General features: G+C 38.4%; 1 protein-coding gene across 1 annotated transcript in view; it reads left to right on the forward strand.

Moving 5' to 3' along the window:
* lrp8 (low density lipoprotein receptor-related protein 8, apolipoprotein e receptor) overlaps positions 1 to 25,498 on the forward strand; it is a 143,155-nt gene that overhangs the window by 70,896 nt on the left and 46,761 nt on the right. The window contains exons 4-8 of the mRNA XM_038278392.1: positions 4,072 to 4,446; positions 8,625 to 8,747; positions 11,266 to 11,388; positions 16,722 to 16,841; positions 18,856 to 18,981. Coding sequence (XP_038134320.1) covers positions 4,072 to 4,446; positions 8,625 to 8,747; positions 11,266 to 11,388; positions 16,722 to 16,841; positions 18,856 to 18,981 — 867 coding nt within the window. The remainder of the gene's footprint in view (positions 1 to 4,071; positions 4,447 to 8,624; positions 8,748 to 11,265; positions 11,389 to 16,721; positions 16,842 to 18,855; positions 18,982 to 25,498) is intronic.

Raw genomic sequence — 25,498 nt, forward strand, 5'->3', positions numbered from 1 at the left:
TATGAGGAATATAAACAGAATGAATGTTTTTATGTTCAGCTCAGATACATATTTAGCTCACCACAATCTCTCTAGTTGAAATGCTTTTTTCCCCCCATGTCTGTACTGCCTGTCAAATCATTTTACTGATCTGTGGATCAGGTCTCTTGTGATAGGAAATACACATTAGTACATCTGCTGATGAATCTTCCACCGGCTATATCCTCTGGGTACCTGCAGGCAAAACCTATTTATTGATCAAGGACAAAAGTAAAGAATTTAAGTACCACTGGGTTATTGACATTTCATTTTCACTTTGCATCGTTGCTGCAGAAAAATACCACCTGAAAGTTTGCATGCTATAGAACTTGCTGTTCCAATGTTTAAAACTAGGAGACTAGGCTATTTTGGGTATTTTCAATTAGTTTTCATTCCAGGTGGTAAAAGTAAAAGCAACCTTTTAGCTAAGAAGCTATTTCAAAGGCATTTTTAATGGTTTGTGTTTGGATTTAAAATGCATCAGTATTTCCTTTTGTGTACTTTTTATAGCTCGGATATTTCAACCATAGTTCCTTAAATTATTTTATGCCTCTATTTTTGGTTGTAAGTCGGCTCTATGCATAACTTCACTACTTCCGGAACTGAAGACAACTTTCTATTGGATGAACTGATGGTGTCTTACCTCACTAACCATGGCCAGATACACCTGGATTAATCAGTTCATCTGTAAGTCTGCCTCGGCAGATGGCCGACACACTGAGCCACGGTTGGTTCTTCCTAATAAAAGGGAGTTTTTCCTCTCCACTGTTGCTACATGCATGCTTAGTGTAAGGGATTGCCTTTGAGTCGATGTAGTCAACTGATTTTCCTTAGATAGAAAACTTTGAACCAGTCTGACTGTATGATCTGGTTGATTTGTCTCTGTAAAGTGCCTTAAGAAGGCATGTGTTGTGAATTTGTGCTATATAGATAAACGGAATTGCAATTGAACTGAATAACGGTAGACTTTAAGTTATGAAGTTTTACAAATAACATCTACTGAAAACAGATTAGTACTTACATCTTCGAGTGAACAAAATGTAACACTTTGCATCTAACTCATGAAATTGGACTGCTTAATAAACGTAATGAAATTTTGTTTTAATCCAGTCTTATATATGTGTATATGTATATATGTGTGTGTGTATATATATATATATATATATATATATATATATATATATATATATATATATATAATTAAATATAGGTGTGTGTATATATATATATATATATATTAAATATAGGTGTGTGTATATATATATATATATTTTATTTTTTTTATTTTTTTTATATATTTATATATTTATATATAAATTATATAATATATATATATATATATATATATATATATATATATATATAAATTTATATATTTTTAAATTTATGTTGTAAGAATGTTAGCAAAAGGGTTTTTTTGTAAGCATGTTACTTAATTGTATTTTTTTGTAATTTATTTAATTACTTTAAAATACCAACTTTGCACACAAGTGCCTGTCTAATTACATTGTTTTAAAATTTTTATCTGATATTAAAATACAACAATTAATCAATTCTTGACTGATTTTCTTTGCAATGAACAAACAGATTCTTGTCTCTTGTAATTATGTTTCCCAGTGAAAACCAAACTGTTAAGCTTCTTGTCCATGCTTTAGAATTTTATGGCAAAAACTGGAATAAACCCAATCTACTGCAATGAAAAGCTCCTTCAAACCTTAAAAAACATAATGATTTGACTTTAGTTTTTATATCAAGTCAGTGGTGGAATTAATTAAGTATGTTTATATTTGTCATACAAAAAGCCCCTTTTGATATTTGGGGGTGTTTTTGCACAAACTCCTGAGACGACGATGCTGATCTAAATGACATGATAATTAAATCCCTTTGACTTGTGCGGGGGTGATAAGCATGCTAGCTCTAATAGGTACCAAGAAATTGAATTGCCTGTTATCATAATGAGTCCCACAGTTGCCAGGTAAAGGATAAATAGTGCTATTATTAAAGAGGCTTTTGTAAAACTGGTCAGGGCTGTTTTAATGTGGGGGAAACAAAATGAATTTCTTGTAAGGAAAACTTAAGCAAAGTCTAAAATACTTAATCAGACAACAATGAATATTTGTTCTCAATCCATATTTCTTCGAAAAAATGCCAAAGCTCTACTGGATAAGGTAAGATTAGACTCATTGTATTGTAATGTTTTCACATTTCTTGTTTTGATGCAAATGCTCTTTTCCTGATGCTAAATCCAGTTGGCATTATTTTTCTGTTTTTTGATCAGATATACATACAGAGTCGGATTAAGATTTCTATTTTTAGAGTCAGAAGAGTTTTCCTTTATTTTGTTATATGTATTTAGCTGTTGTTTGATTATAATGGTTATTTAGTTGTTATTTCGTCTTGGATATTGAAATTGTTTCGTTATTACATTTTTCTTTTTGTTCTGTTAGAGTTTGGCTGAATATCTAACATGTCTTACTTTCAACCACACTCCTTCTTTAACTCACAAACGCAAAAGTTCAAAAGCTAAAAGGAGTCTTCCAATTGTACTCTGCTCATTAAAGATAGATTTTTAAGAGCAGCACCCGCTTTTATCCTTATCTTCAGAGAAGCATGGAAAGGCATGGTTCAGCATGTGTAGCATTCCTTATGATTCGAAGAATTTGAATAAAGCCAATCTATATGCTAACTCTCATATTTCCAGATTCATTCCCACAAACACTTCAGCACAAAAGAGTTGTGCACTAGAATTAAATTTGAAATAATAATTTTTTGTTAAATCTAAAGTTACTCCATTTGATGGTTTTAAAATATCTTCACAAATAAAAGCCTGTAAAGTGTAACACGTATTTATATTCAGTACCTTTCCCCTTTGGAAGAATCCAGTTCAAATAAATTCCTTCAGGAGTTACCTAATTGGTTAACAGTCACCATTATGTAGGGTTGGCAAACAATCCAGGGACAGAGGTGTGGAGAGGATTTTGGCTTTGCAAAAAATGTGATTTTATCAGTTAAGTAGGAACAAGTAGCAGGTACCAGTTACAATTTGCATATTTCTGGGGAAATTATGTATAACCGTATTGCAAATTTTGACCCCAAAAGATGGTGCATTTAATACTTCCATACAAGGTAATGGTGTTTTAACTGTCATGGAGGGAAATTACCATAGACTACACGCTTTAAGAGGGATTAAAATGGGAAAACAATGCACAATGAATGAATTACAATTTTGTGGAGTCTAATACAGAACTAAGACTGATTCTATAAGTATTGTTAGAATCAAGCTTTCAGTCCCTTTGGATACAACAAATGATGAACTCAGATTGATTGCTTAAGTTTCTTTTACTTAGTTTTTGTTTTTGGCTCTGCTGCTTCTACAAAGATTTAAAAGGAGGCTATTTTTAAATACGTAAGCTGGCTGCACAGATTAAGTTTTGAGCTGTACTTTCTTGCTTAAAAAACATCTTAAAATGCATTTCATGACAAGCATGCACTATTAAAAAAAACATTTGTACTTGACACTAATCGGTTACAGCCGCAGCTGGTGGAACAGAGCACTGCAGCTGTCCAAACCAGCCATCAACTGCCCAGAAAGTAATGTGTCTAAAGCAGTTTTTTTTTCAACCCTGGTCCTTAAGATGCATTCTCCTGCAAGTTTTAGGTGTTTCCCTGCTTCAAAACACCTGATTCAAGTAATTACAGTTCAACAAACCCTGTTAATCTGCTATCAACTGATATCGGGTGCGTGAAAACTGGGAGGGATCCAAGATAATTGGCAAGTATGCCTTGAGGGCCAGGTTTGAAAAATACTGCTCTACAGGGAAAAAAGCCCCAGGAAAGTACATTTACCCAGATAAATAAGTGTTGTAAAACGCTATGGAAAAGAGACTAATATATACAAACGAAATATTGTTGCTCCATGTTTCTCAAATTATTAGCAGGTTGTAATATTTTGCTAAATAGATATTAAATAATTGAATACATTCTACTTGATTATATAAAATTAGATATCACTGTTATTTATCTCCCTCTTCCATTCTGTTTTTTTTTTTTTAGATGAAAAGGCCTGCCCCTCCAAAGATTTCAAGTGCCGTAACGGAAAGTGCGTGGCCCCCATTTTTGTCTGTGATGGTGATGATGATTGTGGGGATGCCAGTGATGAGGAGAAGTGCTCAACTCCCAGCTGCGGTCAACACGAGTTTCGTTGTAATGACTCTGAATGCATCCCTGCCCTGTGGAGCTGTGACGGTGATCCAGACTGTAAAGACAAATCGGACGAATCCATGGAGCGCTGCAGCCGCAGGACGGAGCCTCAGAAACCTCGATGTCCAGTTGGGGAGTTTCAGTGCGGCAGTGGAGAGTGTGTACACATGCATTGGATGTGTGACGGAGATGCAGACTGCAAAGATAAATCAGATGAAGCAAACTGTCGTAAGTCAGCTGTGGCTGTATCAGTGTTTGCGTAGTTGGACTGATGTGTGGGTTGATAAATGAATGGGGAATACAGCCGGATGATAAAAGGATGCTGATGTTGTCGTTATAATTGCTATCAAAAAATCTCTCACAGACCAAATTTATTCTACTAACAACAATTGTCTGTGTTGCCACAGGATGATATAGTATTCCCCCAGGCACGCCAGCAGACAGCGCTGTTTTGGGTAGTTAGAAAAATGAATGAAATAGTCCAAGCACTGAAGGCTAACTTTATTAAATAAAAAGATTATATTGTTTATTTTAGAACAGCGCATACATCATTGTTCTATTTTCATGAAGATATTTTCTGATGCCAGTGAAGCATTTTGAAAAGTAATACATCGTCATGATGTTTCTAATTCCAGATTATGTTCTTCAAATGTAGTGTTAAAATGTAATTTATCTGCCCAGTGCACAGCCTCTCTTTGAAGGGAAATCCATTGTTGTATAGATGTGATATCAGTAGGAGTACATGACATGTTATGGAACAGTGCATGTGCGTCACTTTCCTTCACTGGATGGCTACACATCAAAGACTCACCTTCAATTAATCGTGAACAAAGACCGATGACAAATGTGCCACCAAATGACTGAAGGAATATCACTGCTAACTGTATCACAATGATCCCTGAGAGTGTTGCTATGCAACCATGTGATCCTCACAAACTGAAGAGGAGCGTCATGTTCAACTGTATGTGTTTTCTGAGTGTGTGTGTGTGTGTGTGTGTGTGTGTGTGTGTGTGTGTGTGTGTGTGTGTGTGTGTGTGTGTGTGTGTGTGTACGTGTGTGTGTACGTGTGTGAGTGGGAAGTGAGGGTCCTTCATCCAGCGAGACCCCATCTGGTCTCCTCTTCACACTCCCACACACCACTCAGTGAGATCACAGCGACTTCGTATGTAAGACATGATACCAGCACAGTGATGAATGCTTGCACAAAACTAAGACTAATCAGGAGTGCAGAAAGCAGCATTGCGGAAAGAACGTATCAGTTCTCACAGGTTGCTGATTTGCATGCACATTCAAATACTTAAGATAAACACATAAGTGGAATGGTGAAGAACTTATTGTCTTGCTTACACACCTAAGTTGTTAGATATTGTCTAATCATTTTTTTAAATATTCCATCAATACACCCCTTTGTCAGTTAAAGTGTAAAAATGTAAATACATATGATAAGGACTTCAATGCAAACGTGGGAAACGATAGTGACACCTGGAGGGGACCAATTGGAAGGAACTGACCCCACACTGGAAAAAACAAAAATCTAGATAAGTCATTTTTTCTTAAAATAAGTGCATTTGTTCTTGAATTGAGGAGGTAAAAGAGACATCTTGCCAATGGAACAAGACAATTTACACTTAAAATAAAAAAACACAGTTTCATTGTCTTATTTCAAGTGCATATTATCTAATTACCTTATGTTAAGAGTAACAATGCTCATTCCATTGGCAAAGTATCTCATTTACCTACTCAAATTAAGGGTAAATACACTTGATTTAACACATTTTTACTTATTTCTAGATTGTTTTTGCCGTGCAAGTTCTGAACATGAACGGTGTTTCATAACAAGACTTCTTTGCAACCCTCTGATTGTCCATAATTCACACCATTTTCAAGCATAACGTAAGCCGGAGGTCGATGATCGACTTTATAGTCATATCTTGGAACCTTCAGCCACAAGACTTGGACACTTGGGTGAGGAGAGGGGCAGAGCTGTCCATCGATCACCACCTGATGAATAAAAGCAGGATAAAAAAAAGTGTTACTATAGTTTGGCCTTAATAATAATAAAATGGCAGAAGAGATTGAGGACGGCATTGTTGCACAATGCCTCACAATCTGCTTCAGAGTTCAGTTTATCTAAAATAGTCCAGAGATTTTTGTTAAAACAAACATCTTGTTGGCCTAATCTTTGATACAGTAATTGGGTTTAGTACTTAGGTTTTCTCCTGATATCAAAAATTATAAATCTTTAGTCTTAATATATGTAAGATTCCTTGCACCATTTTACAAACTTGTTCATTACTGGTGACTGACTACAAGCAATGATCTGTATACTTCATAATACATCTGTCGTTATGGCTGCTCTAAAACATGTTTATAGAATAAACAGTAGAGGTGAAAGCACACAGCCTTATGGGGGGCCTAGTAGGAGTCTATCTAAAATCTGATAGGGTATTGTAAACGCTCTTCACTGTCTTTCTTGTCAACAAATGTCCAAACAATCATATTATAACTTGAAAAATACTGTTTGTGAAGCCCTCTGGTTAAAATCTACAGTCAATTTGTAGTGAGATTCTAGGGAGAACCCAATGATAAAAGTCGGACACGTGAAGGTTGGATTCTCCACTTATCTGCAAACTGCTAAGAATCAAAAAGATACTCAAAACATCTGGAGTTAGCATTGTTCCAGGTATTACAAAAAGGAGTTTTTAAGATCTGACAATGAAACATAGGACTTAGTTAGTTGACAAAGAATTTCATTACACAGCTTCATGCATTATGCAGTCCCTTGGTTTTGCTAATTTTACAAAACGAAGTCCTTACTTCTAATTTGTGGTTTAAAAAAAAATGTTTTAAATTATGTTTATTAAAACCAGATTAGCACATCACTGTATCTAACATATGCCTGAATGTTCTTTTTTTTGCTTTTTGTCACAAAAAAATGTAGTCTTTTTTAATCTTTCATGCCTTTAACTTAACTTAATTTAACTTTAACCTTCATATCTTTTCATATTTATTCAGCATATATTCAGTTTTGAATATGTAATAAAAATCCCCAAAAAATCTACTAAACCATGGTTCTAACAAAGTAATACATTCAAAACTGTAAAATAGATTGGACTGGTTTTGATTTATGATTTTAAGAAACAATCAACTTAAATCAAAAACTATCTTTGTATAATCATAAAGTTATGTTTTGTTAATTAGGAGGTTTTCATGTCTTTGCTCAGATGACGGTTGATGTGGTGTGGTTGTGTTGCGCGTGTATAAATCTGTTTTCCTGCTCTTACACAACACGAATGTGGGTGGATGGAGATTTATGTAAAACAAGATTTAATGGTTTGAAGTGTCTATGTAATGTACATCAGACTAGAGTAGTTTAGGCGGTGGCATTATTTCATTGTCAAACAGAGAGGTGGCCTTCATCACGTACCGTCTATTTGGCCCCTTCACCTCTCAGGGAATCTTTCTACTTGTCTTTTATTGGTTGCTCGATATTTTTGGGGGTTAGTTCAGAGACATTTTGTGACAAGTAATTGTCAGAAGGGTGAGGGGAGGTTAATGTAAATGAGGAATGGTCGGAAGCTGATATTCTGTGCTGCCAGCACTTCCACAGATGGCAATCTGTTATCATTACTATTCATCCTTAGGAATTATCATAATTAGCTGAGCTCAAATCTTAATGATTTGGCTAAGAGAATCAGCACATTTTGTGATGGAACCGGATTATCTCTTGCACTCTGTGCTTGCTTAAGATTAACATTTGGGTTTCGTGTTGAATTTTTATTTGAACGGTTTGAGTCAGTGTGCCTTGGTATTCACTGGATTGTAAACACACCTTTCTGTGATAATAAACTATGTCTATTCGCTTTATCTTTCTTAATGTGTACTCTTAAAGTCCAGCTTTTTGTCTGCTTTTTTTTACCCAGCTTTGTAATTACAGTCATTACAGGTGCCTACTTTCTATAGTCTCCACACTTATTGATCATGTCTGCCTCCATGCTTTTGCAGAGCTGGTCTAAAACACAGAACATAAATAATTTAAGAGCCAGTTGAAAAGATGAATGAGTTGAATAAAGGCTCTTTTTGTTGTTAGAGCAAGACCAAACGAATATCTGCGTTTGCACATTGAAACACCACCGTTCTCCGGGGGTTCACTGGATGTGGGTCTCTTCCATTCATGGCGCACATAGGTTTTTTTTCCTTTTATCTTTTAAAGGTATCTGTGTTCAGGTATTGGGAATATTGCTTCATTTTAGATTGGAAAACCCTCAAAGTTGACATTTAAAAGAAACATATGCAACACGTAACTGAACACCTTCAACAAGCCAGCCATGTTTTTTTCTGCAGTAAAGATGTTAAGACTCAGCTAATTGCTCTTTGTGCTCTTGTTTTGTGTTCATGCACCTCAGCCCTCCTAACATGTCGACCTGATGAGTTCCAGTGTGGTGACGGCTCCTGCATTCATGGCACCAAACAATGCAATAAAGTCCATGATTGCCCAGACTACAGCGACGAGGCTGGCTGTGTAAACGGTAACTTATCACATGCGCACACTCTTCCCAGTTAGATAAATGTTTGATTTAAATCCAGTTTCTGCTATAAAACTGAATACAGCCTCTCGCCAAACAAGAATACAATCTATGGTTTCATGCAAAATTCTTCATAATGTATTCAGTTGTTTGATTTAACTTTACTTACCATAAACATTTTTTCATTTAATGCTTTAATATTTTTAATGAGCTCCGTCGGGATATGCTGCATAAGCATCTCAGGTGGCTTTGCTGCTTGATTCTGCTGCTTGATAATCTTGAAGTAATAACATTTAGGAGTGTAGAAAAATAATATCTGATATTTAGTATTTACTGAGAAGGTACCCAGGATACATCTTAAGACTAAGAAATGTGCTAAAGCGATACCGTAAATATCTTACTAATCCACTTAAAACTGTTTAGTTATTTTATGGGTAACAGGAAGCAAATGATCATGTGAATTTCTCTAGTTGAGGAATTAAAAGCATATAAATCTTTAATGCTCTGAAAATAAAACTTTTTCCCAGCTTGCCGGATTATACTGCAAACCTTACTGTATTTGTTTTGGGACTTTATAATAACTTGAAGTAATGCATAATAGGGGTGGAACGGTTCACAAAATCCACGGTTCGGTTCGATTCACGGTTTCGTGGTCACGGTTTTCGGTTCAGTTTGATTCGGTATATGTTGATTGTTACACCGAAATCCCATAAAAATTTATGAAATTAATGAAAAAATCCCCCAAAAAATAATGGATTGTAATTATTTTAAATGATCCGCGGAAACCCTGGATCATTTCCGTATGTTTTGCTGCTTTGAATTTAATCATCTGGCGCATGCTCTCTAACCTGACAACAGCCAGATGCATGTCTCGCTCATGTCTCGCTCAGCCACATGCATCTGGCTGTTGTCAGGTTACATGCTCTCTACCATCTCCAAGGAACTCGGGGGGGGGGGGGGGGGGGGGGGGGGGGGGGGGGGGGGGGGGGGCAGACGAAGCCACAGCGGGGGCTGTAGGCTTTGCTTTGAGCAGCCGGTCAAAGCAGGGCGGAGCGGGGGTTGCTGACGGAGTATGAGGGATTTCGGGGTTAGCATGACATGTTGCTGTTAGCATAAACAAAACGTGTTGCACAATGCTTGCACATTGTTGCACTTTTATCCACAACTTTCTTTCCGCCGTCATCGTAGGTCACTCTAAATGCAAAGCGGTCCCATACAGCAGACCTATAAAGTGCTGCTGGCGCGTCTTCCAACTCCTGTTCTTTACCACTCGCCATACCCACACAATTCTCCACAACAACTGATTTTTTTTCCTGCTACACCCAGCTAAGCTGCGTCGCTTTTTCTTCTTCTTATTTACTACTGGTGGTTGGCTTTGGTCGCAGTACCGCCACCTTCTGCTCGGGAGTGTAAACGCTTCGCCTATGAGAAAAAGGAGCAGCGCATGAACCGAACGAAACACACGAGAATCGAACCGAGACAGTCGAACCGAACGGTTCGGACGGTTTTCATAAATCGTCCCATCCCTAATGCATAAATGTGATGTGGAAGATGAGTGAAATTTTATTCAAATTTTATTTATTTTTATTCAGTAAAATCAGATGCAGCCAATTTCCTTCAGAAGCCAAACATTTAGCAAATGGAGTCAAACTGTTAGTCATTCTTAGTCTAAATGAAGCGGTTCCGTGACCAATTTAGATGTTTGTTTTTTGGGGGGTAAAAAAGTGTCAACACCCAGAAATACAGCAGTTTTTATTTGTTTTTCCACAAACTTCTTCCCATCACAACAACACCACAACACTATATTAATAGTCAGGACTTAAATGACCACACAAAAAAAGAGAGAATTGTTGCACAATAAAATGACAGAGGCAAAGTCCACACTTAAATCCAGTCTATTGAAGAGACTTGAGATTGATATTTATAGATGCAACCCATAAAATCTGTGTCAAGGGTTATGAATACTTTTGGAAGCTGTCAAAATGAAAATGCTGTACATTTTTGTGTTTTGTCATTTCCTTCTCTATACAAATGAGGAACATTTTAATAAGAAATATTAAACCAAACAAGACAAATAAAATCAAGAAAAGAGTTTTCAAATTTTGGCTATCTATCTCAAATTTAGAAACTAGAATAGAATAGAATAGAATAGAATTCAACTCTATTGTCATTACACTGTCACAAATACAAAACAACGAAATGTAGTTTGCATCTATCTGTGAAGAGCTGTACAGGATATAATGTGTATTTATATGTGCACAGAGACTGTGTATGTGTTAGCTATACACTACTGTATGCTGTCTGCAGCAAAATTAAACCTGTAGGACACTTCAACTTCTATTCCCCCCTACGAATTGCAATTTCATTCATGTATTGTAAAATATACCACACACAGAAGTTTAAAATGTAATATATATTCATGGACATTAGACATCTAGTAATCCACATTGTAATCTGCATCAAACAGTGTGGTAGTACAGAACCTGCAAACCAAAAACAACTTTTTTTTTTTGTTCTACAGTTACAAGGTGTGACGGGCCAAAAAAGTTCCGCTGTAAGAATGGGGAATGCATTGACAGCAGCAAGGTCTGTGATAACGTTAAGGACTGCAAAGACTGGTCTGATGAACCAGTGAAGGAGTGTGGTAAGATCAGTTCATTTCCAGGCTTAAAAGCCCTTCCCATCTCAGATGAGCCAGTATATACCTCAGATATACCTGTAGTATATGAGCAGAATAAATAGTGTAGGTGGTCGCTTGTCATAGAGAAGGAGATTCGTTTGATCAATGAAAGGGTAAATTAAGAAGCTTGTCAGCTGTATGTTGTGATCAAAAAACTGAGGTACCCTGCTTTCTCTTCATACAATCTTAGGCTGATAAATGTAACTGTGTAACATTATCCATAATGAGTTCCATAGTTTGTCACTACTTAAAGTAGAACTATCCAATCCTGACCTTCAGTCACCTACCTACTATTACACGAAAGGCAGATACACTATATTGCCAAAAGTATTTGCTCACCTGCCTTGACTCACATATGAGCTTAAGTGACATCCCGTTCCTAATCCATAGGGTTCAATATGACGTCGGTCCACCCTTTGCAGCTAGAACAGCTTCAACTCTTCTGGGAAGGCTGTCCACAAGGTTTAGGAGTGTGTTTATGGGAATTTTTGACCATTCTTCCAGAAGCGCATTTGTGAGGTCGCACACTGATGTTGGACGAGAAGGCCTGGCTCTCAGTCTCCGCTCTAATTCATCCCAAAGGTGTTCTATCGGGTTGAGGTCAGGACTCTGTGCAGGCCAGTCAAGTTCATCCACACCAGACTCTGTCATCCATGTCTTTATGGACCTTGCTTTGTGCACTGGTGCACAGTCATGTTGGAAGAGGAAGGGGCCAGCTCCAAACTGTTCCCACAAAGTTGGGAGCATGGAATTGTCCAAAATGTCTTGGTATGCTGAAGCATTCAGAGTTCCTTTCACTGGAACTAAGGGGCCAAGCCCAGCTCCTGAAAAACAACCCCACACCATAATCCCCCCTCCACCAAACTTTACACTTGGCACAATGCAGTCAGACAAGTACCGTTCTCCTGGCAACCGCCAAACCCAGACCCGTCCATCAGATTGCCAGATGGAGAAGCGCGATTCGTCACTCCAGAGAACGCGTCTCCACTGCTCTAGAGTCCAGTGGCGGCGTGCTTTACACCACCGCATCCGACGCTTTGCATTGCACTTGGTGATGTATGGCTTGGATGCAGCTGCTCGACCATGGAAACCCATTCCATGAAGCTCTCTGCGCACTGTTCTTGAGCTAATCTGAAGGCCACATGAAGTTTGGAGGTCTGTAGTGATTGACTCTGCAGAAAGTTGGCGACCTCTTCGCACTATGCGCGTCAGCATCCGCTGACCCCGCTCCGTCAGTTTACGTGGCCTACCACTTCGTGGCTGAGTTGCTGTCGTTCCCAAACACTTCCATTTTCTTTTAATACAGCTGACAGTTGACTGTGGAATATTTAGGAGCGAGGAAATTTCACGACTGGATTTGTTGCACAGGTGGCATCCTATCACAGTTCCACGCTGGAATTCACTGAGCTCCTGAGAGCGACCCATTCTTTCACAAATGTTTGTAAAAACAGTCTGCATGCCTAGGTGCTTGAATTTATACACCTGTGGCCATGGAAGTGATTGGAACACCTGATTCCAATAATTTGGATGGGTGAGCAAATACTTTTGGCAATATAGTGTATGTCATTTCCTCCTTTAAAATCAGGAAGGTTAGATGGTAAATAAATAATCCAATGTTAAGGATTTTACAGTATTTTCACCTGCAGTTACGTAGGTCACATCAGCCAGAGTTGTCTGGAATGCATAATAACGAACCTAATATTTTTAAGGAAACTTCTTTTTTTATATAGAGCAAGATGTGTTCTCTGAGGTGAAGTACATTATTGTTTCACTGTATGCAGGTAAAAACAATGTATAGATAGATAAATGTCGCCTAGCGAAACAAGGTCAGGAACTGGAGAACCAGAGCACCTTGATGAAAAATGGCTTACTCCAAGAAAGAAATGGTTGAGCTGCGAGAAAAGGCCTCTGCTAGAATGCTACTACTTCAGTAACCCTAGTCAGAGGGGCCTAATGCAAAGGATGTGGGAGAAATGGTCACACTCACAGCAAAACTACTCATAGCTCAGTGTTCCAACATCCATAAAAAACCCACATAAACTGCACTCACAACATGAGATTGACAAGGTACAAAACTGCTGTTCTGGCGAAGGGGGAACCAGAACCCCAGGTCAGAGGGTAGTTAACACCAACCCCCGACTAGAGATTGGGTACAATGCCCAAATAAGCACAACCACGCTGAATGAAGCAGTGACTGCCCTGAAAAATAAGATCATGGCAAAAATATCCACCTGGCAGAAACTGAATCAAGTACCATTAGAATGTCTACTAGAAGACTTGAATGCAGCTCTGCAAGTAATTTCTACATCAAACATCACTGACACCAATGAGCTGCTGTACTACACAGCAGCAGTGATCCTAGAGATGCTTGGTTGTAAGAACAACCATGTGTTGAAATACCTACCATGGAGAAGAAGGCTGGAGGCTAATATCAAGGCAATATGGAGAGGAGTCAATTGACGGAGGCCCTAAAAGTTGCAATGAAAAAGCAAGTACAGCCAGATGCCCATACCTGTAGCTCTGGAAACTGCCAAACAAAGGCTCCAAGCCTGGGCCAGCCACCTAAAGAGAGACGATGAAGCCAGACGGGTAAACCGGCTGTTTGCAACTCAACCAGTAAAAGTGTACGCTCAATGGCAGGGGAGCAATAGAAGAACAGCCCCACCAAGGTTGGAAACTGAACAGTACTGGAAAGACATATGGGAGAAGGAGGCAGCACACAACAGTGATTCACAGTGGTTGGTGGCTGAGAGAGGACCTCAGCAACCTCCCTGAACAGAATCCAGTCACCAGTACTGTGGCAGACATCCAAGAAAGAGTCTCTGGTATGAAAAAGTGGACAGCACCAGGTCCGGACATGATACACGCCTGCTGGCTTAAGAAACTCATGGCATTCCATCAACACTTGTCAGCACAAATGAACCAGCTGCTGAGAGAAGGAAACCACCCTGGATTGCTAACCGAAGGGTGCAAAATCCGGATCCTGAAGGATCCATCAAGGGGTACAGTCTAATCCAACTATCGGCCAATGACCAGCCTTTCCACAATGTGGAAGCTCTTGACTAAGAGAGGGAAGATAGTCCACACAGGGGGTGTCTCACTCCCAGAAGGAACAATAGCAGACATTGAGGACAGTTACTAGTACCTCGGAATCCCACAAGCAAATGGCAACCTCGAAGAGGTGACCATGAAAGAAGCTATGGCCAAATACCTCCAACGAGTAAGGCAGGTCCTAACAAACCAACTGAATGGCAAAATAAAGTCATGGGCAATAGATAGCTATGCTCTACCAGTAATCAGATACCCTGCAGAAATTATAAGCTTGCCAAAGGATGAGATATAGGACACAAAAGTTAAGAAATGTCCTAACCATGCATGCAGGGAACCACCCCAAATCCAGCAACCTGACACTGTACGCTAGCCGTAAGAAAGGAGGCCGATTACTATTGAGGGTGAGAGCCACTATCAACGATGAAACATCCAAGATCCATAAATTCATCAAGGACAAGGCTCCAACAGAGGACATGCTCAGTGAATGTCTCGGACAATGGGAAATGGGAAGAAGATGAGTATCTAGAGGTTCCGTCATAGGAGAATAAGCCCCAACACGCGATGTACCACCAAATCATTACCGAACTGCGGATATCAGGAAATCCTACCAATGGCTAGACAAAGCCGGACTGAAGGACAGCACAGAGGCACTCATCATGGCTGCACAGGAGCAGGCCCTGTGCACCAGATCAATAGAGGTCCAGATCGACCACACCAGACAAGACCCTAGGTGCAGATTGGCAGAGAGGCCCCGGAGACAATCCAGCACATAAATGCAGGGTGTAAGATGCTGGCAGGGAAATCTTACATGGAGTGGTCATTGGGGCAGTTTGGGCAGTGACACCAAAATTTGAGGAGTGGTTACAGCAGATCCCTGGAAGTGCACCAGACATCTCGGTCAAGAAAAGTGCAGTTCTAGGAACAGCAAAGGTACTGTGCAGAACCTTCAAGCTCCCAGGCCTTGTAGAGGTCCTGAGCTTGGAAGAAAAAAGGGAAACAGCCTGCAGTGGTGAGGAAGAGTTTATATATATATATATATATTGATAAGCTATTGAATTTATTGTGGAAGTTACACTACTACTTTCTCTCTTCTGTTATTTTTTTTGCAACAATCTTCTCCTTTACCTCTTCTAACTTCTTTACTTGTATGGGAGAGCTAATCATAGCCCCCTGGCATGGCACAAGTATTGCAACTCCTATTACAGCTTTGTCAGCTTCAGGCACTTTCCCATCAACACTTAAGCTTTTTTGTTGCAGATACCTTATTGGGCTTCACTTGGTTGTAGCCTTAGGCATTGTTGGCCCCTCCCCTCCTCCTAAACAATATTCCAAAATTGATTTAAATATTTCCAGTTTGCTTTATAATCACTTTTTATTTAAATTAATATGTAAAACAAATCTTATATTGATAGAGCTTTTAACAAGAAACATGTCACATTGGAAAAAACTGACACTTTGTGTGGTTAACAGCATTGTGAATATCTGCCTTAACTTAAATGGAAAGAAATGTTAAATTGCAGGTTTGTAGTCATTCTTGACTACTCCTCTCATTCTGTCTCTGTCTTACTCAGTCTTTGTTCCAAAGCGGTACCTGTAACCTTAAGCCTAAATCTTTAATTTAAATCTGTAATGAAGTACCAGCTTCAGCTCACTGCAGTGATCTCTCTTGACTCCCTGGAGGGTGATTGAAAGACAAAGGGATACAAGAGGTGATGCAGAAACATAAAACAGATTGGAAGAACAACAGGGAGAATCCAATCAGTTCTTCTAATTGTTAAAAAGAGGGGGAATTGGACAGATAGAGATGTGACAATAAGGAGAAAGTGCTTGTGTAACAGTTGGTCATTAAACCGAAATGGTACCTGCTGAAGAATGTGTTCCTTACGAGTAGAAACTGTTCCTGTAAGCTATGAACAAGCTGATTTTCATAGCACTTGTGTATGTGTATTTTGTAATGCTTCAAGCTAACTGTCTTTTTCAATGGGGATTTTGATGTATACAGGCACAATTGACAGGGTAAAATTATCTTGATTGGCAGATTGATAAAAACTATCCTTACACACTATCTTGGGTGTTTTGTCTTTCAGTCCAGAGCTTTCTTTGTGTGCTTTGAAGGCTAAGTTATTCTGACCAATAAATCTGCTGGAGTTATTTCATCAATATTCAGCTCCTCTTCACTCTATTCCTCCACTCACATGCCTGTCGCTTCCTCCATCCCTTCCTCCCCGCCACCCCTGTCTTTCCAGGCCTCAATGAGTGTGCTGACAACAATGGCGGCTGCTCCCACATCTGCAGGGACCGAAGAATTGGTTATGACTGTGACTGCCCCTCTGGATACAAGCTCCTGGACAAAAAGACTTGTGGAGGTAAGGAAAATAGTTTATGCAAAAATGCTGCTGCTTTAATGGAGAGAAACTGGCTATGTCCCTGTGCTTATCCATGCAAAATATCATCAAAACCTTCTTTATCCTTTTTTCTGCAAAAAAAATTCCCTGTTTATTCAAATTGCTCTGACTACTACGATCCGGTGCTGATTTGCAGTGTAAAAACTCAGGCACCAAAAATGATGTGTCCTATTCTGCAAATTATGTTTATTGGCAAATACACAAATTAGCAGCTGGAACAAATCGACTAGCAATTTGAATAACTTAGTATACCTATTATAATTGGTGTTTTCTCCAAATTTACCCAAAAAAAAGTTTTAATGACATGCTCCAGACTTGGGATTGATCAAGCTCCATTATAAGCATCTTTGATACTTAGGAGAGATTACCAGCGATGTCAAAAGGAATAGATACTTGTGTGAAAATGTAATGAGTAGAAGTCAGAAGTAGGAAGAAAAATAAGTAATGAAGTAAAGTATAGATACCTTAAAAGTGTATTTAAGTAATATTTGTACTAATTGCCACCTCTGATAATTATCTGCTAAACATGGGGTTGACACCAGCTACTGGCAGTTGTTTAAAGAGTCTTAATACACCTCCTTTTGGAGGATATTCTTTGGTTTGTCTGCTTCAAATCCCACCAGAGACATATTAAAAGGCTTTCTGCTGATTTTGAGTGCCAACTTTATTATCTTTCAAATGTTCTTGTTAAAACAAGCCTTGGTTGACTTTACAATAATCTTCGGGTCCTCCTGTTTAAGGACTCGGCTTCCTCATGGAATACATGATATTTTCCTCAACAATTTGACCTAATCCAGCTTTTCCTAAACAGGCTGAGGGTTTTTATTGCAAGATGAATCCCAGAGAACTGTGGAGCTTCCACTATGCTTCACTAAAGGCATATCTCTTTTGTCTCACTCTATATATATGTGTAAATATATGCTAAAGATCATCTTGTCTTGGGAAATTGTTGTGCTGACATAAGTGAAGACACTAATGAGATTTGTTGGATTATCATTTGCACCTGCATGAAAAGAGCACAACCATAATGCACGAACTACAATAGTTATTGAGCACCTAAATCAAATAAAAATTTTCACATAGCATTGTCCTCAAGCAGAATAGAGGGATGGAAGGGAAGGAGGAAGCTCAAAGCATCAGGAGGCACAGATGGGCAGGACTATCAGCTCTGGGAGGTTTCCTGTACAAGCAGAGATGCAACTCATTTATTTTGGGGATTTTTTTTAGCCTAGAAAAAAAATATCCTAATCTTTTGAAAAACTTTGCTGCCATTCGCAACAAGAAAGGACTCTCCTTTGTTAGAAATGTTTCCTTCATGTAGTAGTGTTCTTATAGACCATATTTAGAAAAATTGACAAAAACATGTCAATTTTCACTTGTTTATCTCTACTTGATGATCAGCAGGTCCTTTAAAGAGTGAAAAGGGTATGCACTTTGATAGATTTTTTTAGTTAAATGTTAATTAGATTATGGTTAAAAACCTACACCTTAAGGCATTTATATAAGTGAGAGCAAACTTTTAATGCCTGCAGTTTCCTGTGAATTTAATACTCCGACTGCTATCAGAAAAACAGAAGGATGGGTTTTTTTTTTTGGTGTCTTAGTATTGAAGAAAAGAGCTGAATGGACAACTCAGACTTTGAACAAACTTTAAGACAGAATAATGCCGGAAAAAAAAAAAAATCTCATTGTAATTTCATTACATATTCTAAAAAAAGAAGTGCTATCATATAAACTTAATACATTGTCCATATTTATTTTATACCTACTGTATATATGAAATATTACGATAGACGAAGCCAGAATCCATTACCTGTAGAATGAAAGAAATTCTTTTTTTTATGTAAAGATTCTCTCCAAAAAATATTTTTCATCCCAGAGAGCTAGACTCATGTTTCTATAATCAGATCAAATATTTTTTGCCTTTGTATATTTTAAGTTAATTTACAATTCTGCTTATATTCTTCTTTCATAGACATAGATGAGTGTGAGAACCCAGATGCCTGCAGTCAGATCTGCATTAACTACAAAGGAGATTATAAATGTGAGTGCTATGAAGGCTATGAGATGGACCCTGCGTCAAAGACTTGCAAAGCTGTGGGTAAGTCATGTCTCACATGCACACTTTCTCACACACATTTGCTCAGGAGAAGACATACACAAAACCACAGATAGATGTTCTCACCAAAATCCATCATGATCCCATATATACTTGAGCAAATTCAGACATGGAGACTCGCTCTTGTATAAACACCAATTACTCATCCATTCCAGCACCCCTAACTACAATGTGACATCCTACACTATTCTCACTCAGCAGGACTCTGAAAAGAGAGGCTTGTTTCGTATGCAGGGCCTGCACAGCAATCTGTTCAAAGATAAATAATTGCCATCTTTTTCTTTAGTCCACTATAATGGTGACTTTTCAGCCAGCTGCCTCAGCTTTCCCCGGGGTGTGAGGAGGGCTGTTGTGTGGGTAAGGGTTGTGCACTCACTGCAGGACACAGGCAGGGTCTGTAACCCTTATTTGCTGGCAAGAGATCTCTGGGCTGTGTTATGAATAAAAAGCATAACCCTGCGCTGTTAGCTGGTCCAGATAATGAAAAGCTTGTATCGCTTTATCACAAAGTGAAGATCCACATGGAGTTTTTTCTTATAGTGGAATTCAGAACCTCTTTTGCATCAGATAAAATAGTTGTTTTAGTGTGTTATATGTATTGGTTATAAATGTTTACAGTAATATAAAGCAACTACAGAACATTAGCAAATATATTCTGTTGTTATCTTTTTTGGAAACGATGTGGTCTGTTTTTGCATTTATACCAGCTAAGCAAGATTGTTATGTACAATGTTTTATGTAAGAATATAAAAAACATATTTTTCAGCTTTTGCCTGTATGGTAAGCCTCACACGGTCATCTACATGCTTCAAATGTTTACTGCTGTAGTATGCACTTTGTATTTTGCCTTTGATATGAGTCTCCCAGACTGGTTTTCTTGGAACTCAAGACATCTAGAATTAGCCTGCTAGCCTCTTCCCAGAGGGCAGCAGGGAGAACAGTCCATGGTAGGGGTGTGCGGGGTCGCTGATGATGTTACGGGCTCAGGACACGCACCGCTGGGATGAAATGTCCTTAAAGGAACGAAGATGAGTACTGACGATCCTCTCTGCTGTCCTCACCACCTTTAACACATTATTAAGCGCTTTTGTGCCCCCTTGACCAGTGAGGTGGTAATTGCAGACCAGGTGAGGTTTTCTGTGATGTGCACCCCCAGGAATTTGGTGCTGCTGACCACCTCTAAAGCTGAGCTGTTGATGTGCAGTGGAGCATGGTTAGGCTGGTTCTTCCTGAAGTCAACGATGATCTCCTTCGTCTTCTCCACGTTCAGGATTTAGCTGTTAACTTTGCACCAGTCCACCAGCTGCTCCACCTCCCCTCTTTAGTCCTGCTCATTGTCTCTGATGAGGCCCACCAACGTGGTGTCGTTTGCAAACTTCACAATGTGATTGGTGGTGAACCTGGGGACGAAGTCGTGTGACATCAGAGTGAACAGCAGGGGGCTCAGGACGCAGCGCTGAGGGGAGCCTGTGATTGGGGTGATGACATGAGAGGTGGTCTTTCCAACCTTGGAGTGCTGTTTTATGCCGCAGACGGGGTTCACCCGGGACAGGTCGCCAGTCTGATGAAGGAAAACACAGAGACATATAACCATGGAAATACACACTCCTAAGGACAATTTAGAGATGCCAATTAACCTAACAGTGAGGTTTTTGGAATGTGGGAGGAAGCCGGAGTACCCGGAGAGAACCTACGCATGCACAGGGTGAACGTGCAAACTCCATACAGAAAGACGCTACGCCTGGAATTTGACTAGAGCCTTATTTGCTGCAAGGCAACAGTGCAGCAAACTTTGCCACTGTGCATTTCAGAACTTGAGCAATGACTTTCAAATCAAACAGGATCAGATTTGTGGCAGATTTTCCGGCCTGCTCACTTAGTTTTTGGACCAATCCGTTTTTCTTTCAGAACCAAAAATACAAAGATATAACAACAGCTTTACTGCAATGTGTACACAATCATTATTTTTATTAGTAGCATATATGACCTACTGCATGTAAGAGAGCTGTTTCAAAACAGAGTTCTACTACTGTAGTGTTCTAAATAAAGAAAAAAATATCAACTGGTTACCCAGCAACTACTTGTTACCCAGTTGATATTTGGAACGATTTTCAAAATGATATTCTGGGTGTTTGGTTTTGTTGGCACTGCTTTTACAACAATCTCCTTATGTATTCCTCACTAGCTTTGCTCCAGATCCTGCATTTTCCATAATGGACAGTTTGAAAGCTCAAAATGATTAAACACAACAACTTTCCTTTATTGAATTAGAACCGTTCCATTCTCTGCTAAATGTCTTAGCTTTCCTATCTCTCACAAAGTCTTAATTAACTAGAATCATGTCCTTGTATGTCATAGTTAATACAGTCTTCTTTTAAATAGCTTTGATAGGCTTTCTCTGAGTTAATTTTCAAACATCTTACTGATGTAAGGCTGATGTGGGTTATCTCTTATTAAATTAATTTAAGCCTGTTTAAAAATGTCAAAAAGAGAAAATGTCAAAGTGCCCATCCTCTGGAGTAAATCTGCCCTGACAGTAAAGGCAACCACTACCAACCCTGTTAGGATAGATCTCTGAACAAAACAACTATGACCATGTTTATATTCTGAATATTATTTTATACCTAGTCTTCTTATTTCCATGCCTTGTGAAAATTGGCTCTTACCTACAGTTTTATGATGCCTGCCGGAGGCTCTTGGTTTGCTTGAATTTTGTTAACACTTTGCAGTTAAACAAGCCTTCTGTCACTGCCTTCTCCTCCAAAAAGACTGTCAAAGGCCAAAATGTCCAACAAAGGCCATGGGTGTTAACAGGTGGTTTTTGGATTTGCATGCACTTCAGACTTAATTTATTTATTGTAAAAGCATAGACAAAATAATAACTAAAAATGTCTTGCAACTTAGTCAAAATGAAAAATAATGTCAATATAATGTTTGAAGCAATAAAAAAATGGTAAAAAAAAATATTTACAAAACCTTTTGTCCGCACCACACTTTTCCCGAACAACTGACCCCCACCCAGGTGTGTTGTTAATTTAATTGGCCGGTGTGTTCTCAAATTAATGTGAAGCTCTAACAATTAAAGGTATAGAGGACGATCTTTTATTTCTGGGTGGATCATCTAAATAAGTGGTTCTCCTAATTGTCATTCATTCTGGTGATATGTTTACAAAAGGCGGCCCTACAAGCTCATCCCCAGTTAGCAGTGTTGTATTTTGATAGCCATCTTAGATTAAGTCTTAGTCTTAGTCTTCAGGATGAAAACTTTTATTAGTCTTAGTCACATTTTAGTTAAGTTCTCATTATTGTCATGAGCAAATTCAGGCGTATATCTGTGGTGAGCTAAGGTTTCAGACCGTCATTGAAGCTCACCGTTCTCAATGCGGTTCTTTGAAAATGGCAGAAGCTCGTAAGAGAAAAAGTGTCTCCGAAGAGTATGAGAAGAAAAGAAAGGCCTCAGAAGAGGCAGATATATCCCATAATGCTTAGTGCAGCAAGCTCTCCCCGCAAGGCATTGTGGGATTTGCTGTCACAGGGGCCATAGCTTCCATTGGCTGTCGCTACCCAACAGTGGCGACTAATAACAAAGATGGTGCAGGCACCACGCAGTGAACCAATGGAGAAATCGATCATCTGTCCGAACGGTCAGTTAACTAATTTCGCTATAAAGTCCACAGTATATTACCTGCTCTATGTAGTGATTGAGGGATTTAGGGGTTTGGGAAGACAGAACACCAACTTTTAAACAGAGCATGCATGAGGAGACGTGGGCTCGTGCATGCTCTTGTAGATGCATTTTTTTTTTAAGTGGAGACAGCGGGTCTTTTAAAAAAATTCGAGAAAATCCATCACAATACCTTTAACAATATAATCTGAACAATTCCAAAAATAAAAAAATTTATTACAAATGTTTGCTAAATTAGCTAAAATGTATTCTAACTACCCGAAGAAGCTAAATTGGTAGAAATTACTACAAAAATTTAGCATAAATGGCCACAACATCTCCCTTGTCTTCCTGCTAAGAATAAGTCATACTCTCTAAAAGAAACACACCTAGTCAGTTTAAGACATTTTAATCTAATTAACATGTTTTGTTTCATCCAGGGTTGCTTTGTGCAGGCAGGCCTTAAGAAAAATGAAAGAAATCTTTTTACAGCAAATTACTAACTTTTCAACAGGAAATGAGGGCGAAGGCATGTTATCTGTAATTATTGTCTTAGGTTAAGTCATTATAGGTTGAGTTGGTCTGGTAATGAGAGTGCTTAAAGCTGAAAACATATCCTCACTTTGAAGCTAAGTGGCATAAAACCCTCACTGATTGCTCAGTGTCTCTCTGTGTGAATCTTTATTACCGTCAGACAGCAGTTGTTAGAGTCAAAGCGGTCTGGTGGCAAAAAGAAGAGAAAAGATGGACAGATGAAAAAATACATTTGGTGTATAATGTTGTCCTCAATAAACAAAGCATGATAAAGTGCGACATGAAGAGTGAGCGTCTTTAATATGACTGAATTAATGTTGATTGTTATTCATGTTAATTCCTGTTCAAAGCAAAGCACAGAGGCGGGGCAGTAAATAAAGAGATGCCTGCTTTGTGAAGCTGATGTAATGAGGATTTAATGAAACTGCATTTGGCCGTCAAATTATTCCTAGACACTCTTCCTCAGAAATCAGCATATATATAGCCTTTAGTTTTCATACACACTGTCATTTTAAAGAGACGGATGCTAATTTGTACACGGATTCAAATCCCCTGTGATGGAACTGTATTACACTCTATGATTTAGTAAAACATGGGCCGATTTCCACTATATTTCTATTTAGAAGGCATGAATCATTATTTAAACAATTCAAAAACAAATAAATCTACAACTCTGTGTGTGTTTTTCATGTAAATTTTCTATTCCCAGCATGCAGTTTATGGCTCCCAAGATTAATTTCACACTAGCTGTAAGTCTAGCAATACTAATTAAAAGTAAAATCTCAGGTCAGAGCCATTATGTGCTTTCTTCTCTAAGCTGGTATTTGTGTATGTGTGTTTGGGAACATTAATTTTGCTGTGTAGCAGCACCCGTTAAGCCCCCTGAGCAAAGTTTTATTTCCCCCTTAGTGCATTCAATGTTTCCCCATAAACTTTGAGTGTAAAGCCTCTGAAACTCTCATCAACTTTGGTCTGTGGGTTTTTTGTGTGTCTGAACAACAGAATGAGAAAGGATAAAGGAAGGTAAACAGGAACGCTAATTTTTTGTTTGAACACTTGTTGAGAATTGATACAGATATGAAAACAAAACAACAGGGATTCAATTCTTTCTTTTATTCTTCTATTTTTCATCCTAACGATCTAAGGGTTTACTCATGAGTAATGGATAAAAGATTCTAACAGAGCAGGGGAATTACACTACAAAAGCTTAATTAACGGCGCAATAAAAAGCAGAACAGGTAGTTGCAATGTTGCAGAAAACAATCCACAAACCGTCTGTGGACCAAACAGGTCTACTTGTTCTATCCTTTGTCTGTGGTGTACTGGGAGCTTAACCACAGTGCCAAGAGCAGTGTGAGCCACACTTGACAGTTTGAGAACACACTTTTCAAATTGAGTTTAAAGCTGTGGTCAGGTTATCCCCATGGTGAGTCATGGGAACAAAGACACAAAGCAGTGTTGTTATAACTCTGCTCACATTTCTTCATGCAGTTCTTGATTTTCAGTCATTTAAAAAAAAGAATTTCAAAATTAATTTAAAGTTTTTAACTTATATAAATATCTATATGCATATTGTCCCACAATATTTATTTATACTCTGTCAAAGGTTCTAACTTTTTAAGGCTTAAAGGATGTTTATATTTTCAAATATGAGGGGTTTTTTTTATCTCACAACACATTCTTGCCCAATGCTAAAGCCTGCATGAGTAAATATGAGCGAACAACAATCACTAAGCACATTATGTGACAGAGTGATAAAATTAAAACTAGACAGTCAAAACATGCATCACAGGGAGGCATTTCTGCACCATTAGCAAAAAAAAAAAAAAAAAAAAAAAAAAAAAAACACTAACAAACAGCCCATAGTGGCCAGTTTCTGCTAGATTCTCTCAAAGTGTGCCCAGCTTCTCATTCTGTTCATGCTTAACTGCAGAACTTTTGGTTCTGTGGAGAATGGAGACTGTGGCTGTTGCCTGATGTTTTCTGTTCTGATGTAACTGATGGGGGGGTAAAAACTGATCAGTTACTGATCAGTTACTGTTACTGATGCATGTTTTGACTGTCTAGTTTTAATTTTGATCAGTTACTGATCAGTTTTTAGTTACTTATAACTCTTTTTTTTTACCAACAGTTCTCAAGAATCCAACAATTTGAGATTCTGTTTTTCAAGTTTTAAATGTTTAAGCATTAAAATATAATCTACTAAGCTTCATATCAATGCTTGAGATGTATATTAAAGTAATGCCCACAATTTTAATTGAATTAGATAACATGTGTGCACATATAGTTTGAGAATAAAGC

This window comes from Cyprinodon tularosa, unplaced genomic scaffold (assembly GCF_016077235.1).
Source record: "Cyprinodon tularosa strain WSP-4 unplaced genomic scaffold, ASM1607723v1 ctg140, whole genome shotgun sequence".
NCBI classification, from domain to species: domain Eukaryota; kingdom Metazoa; phylum Chordata; class Actinopteri; order Cyprinodontiformes; family Cyprinodontidae; genus Cyprinodon; species Cyprinodon tularosa.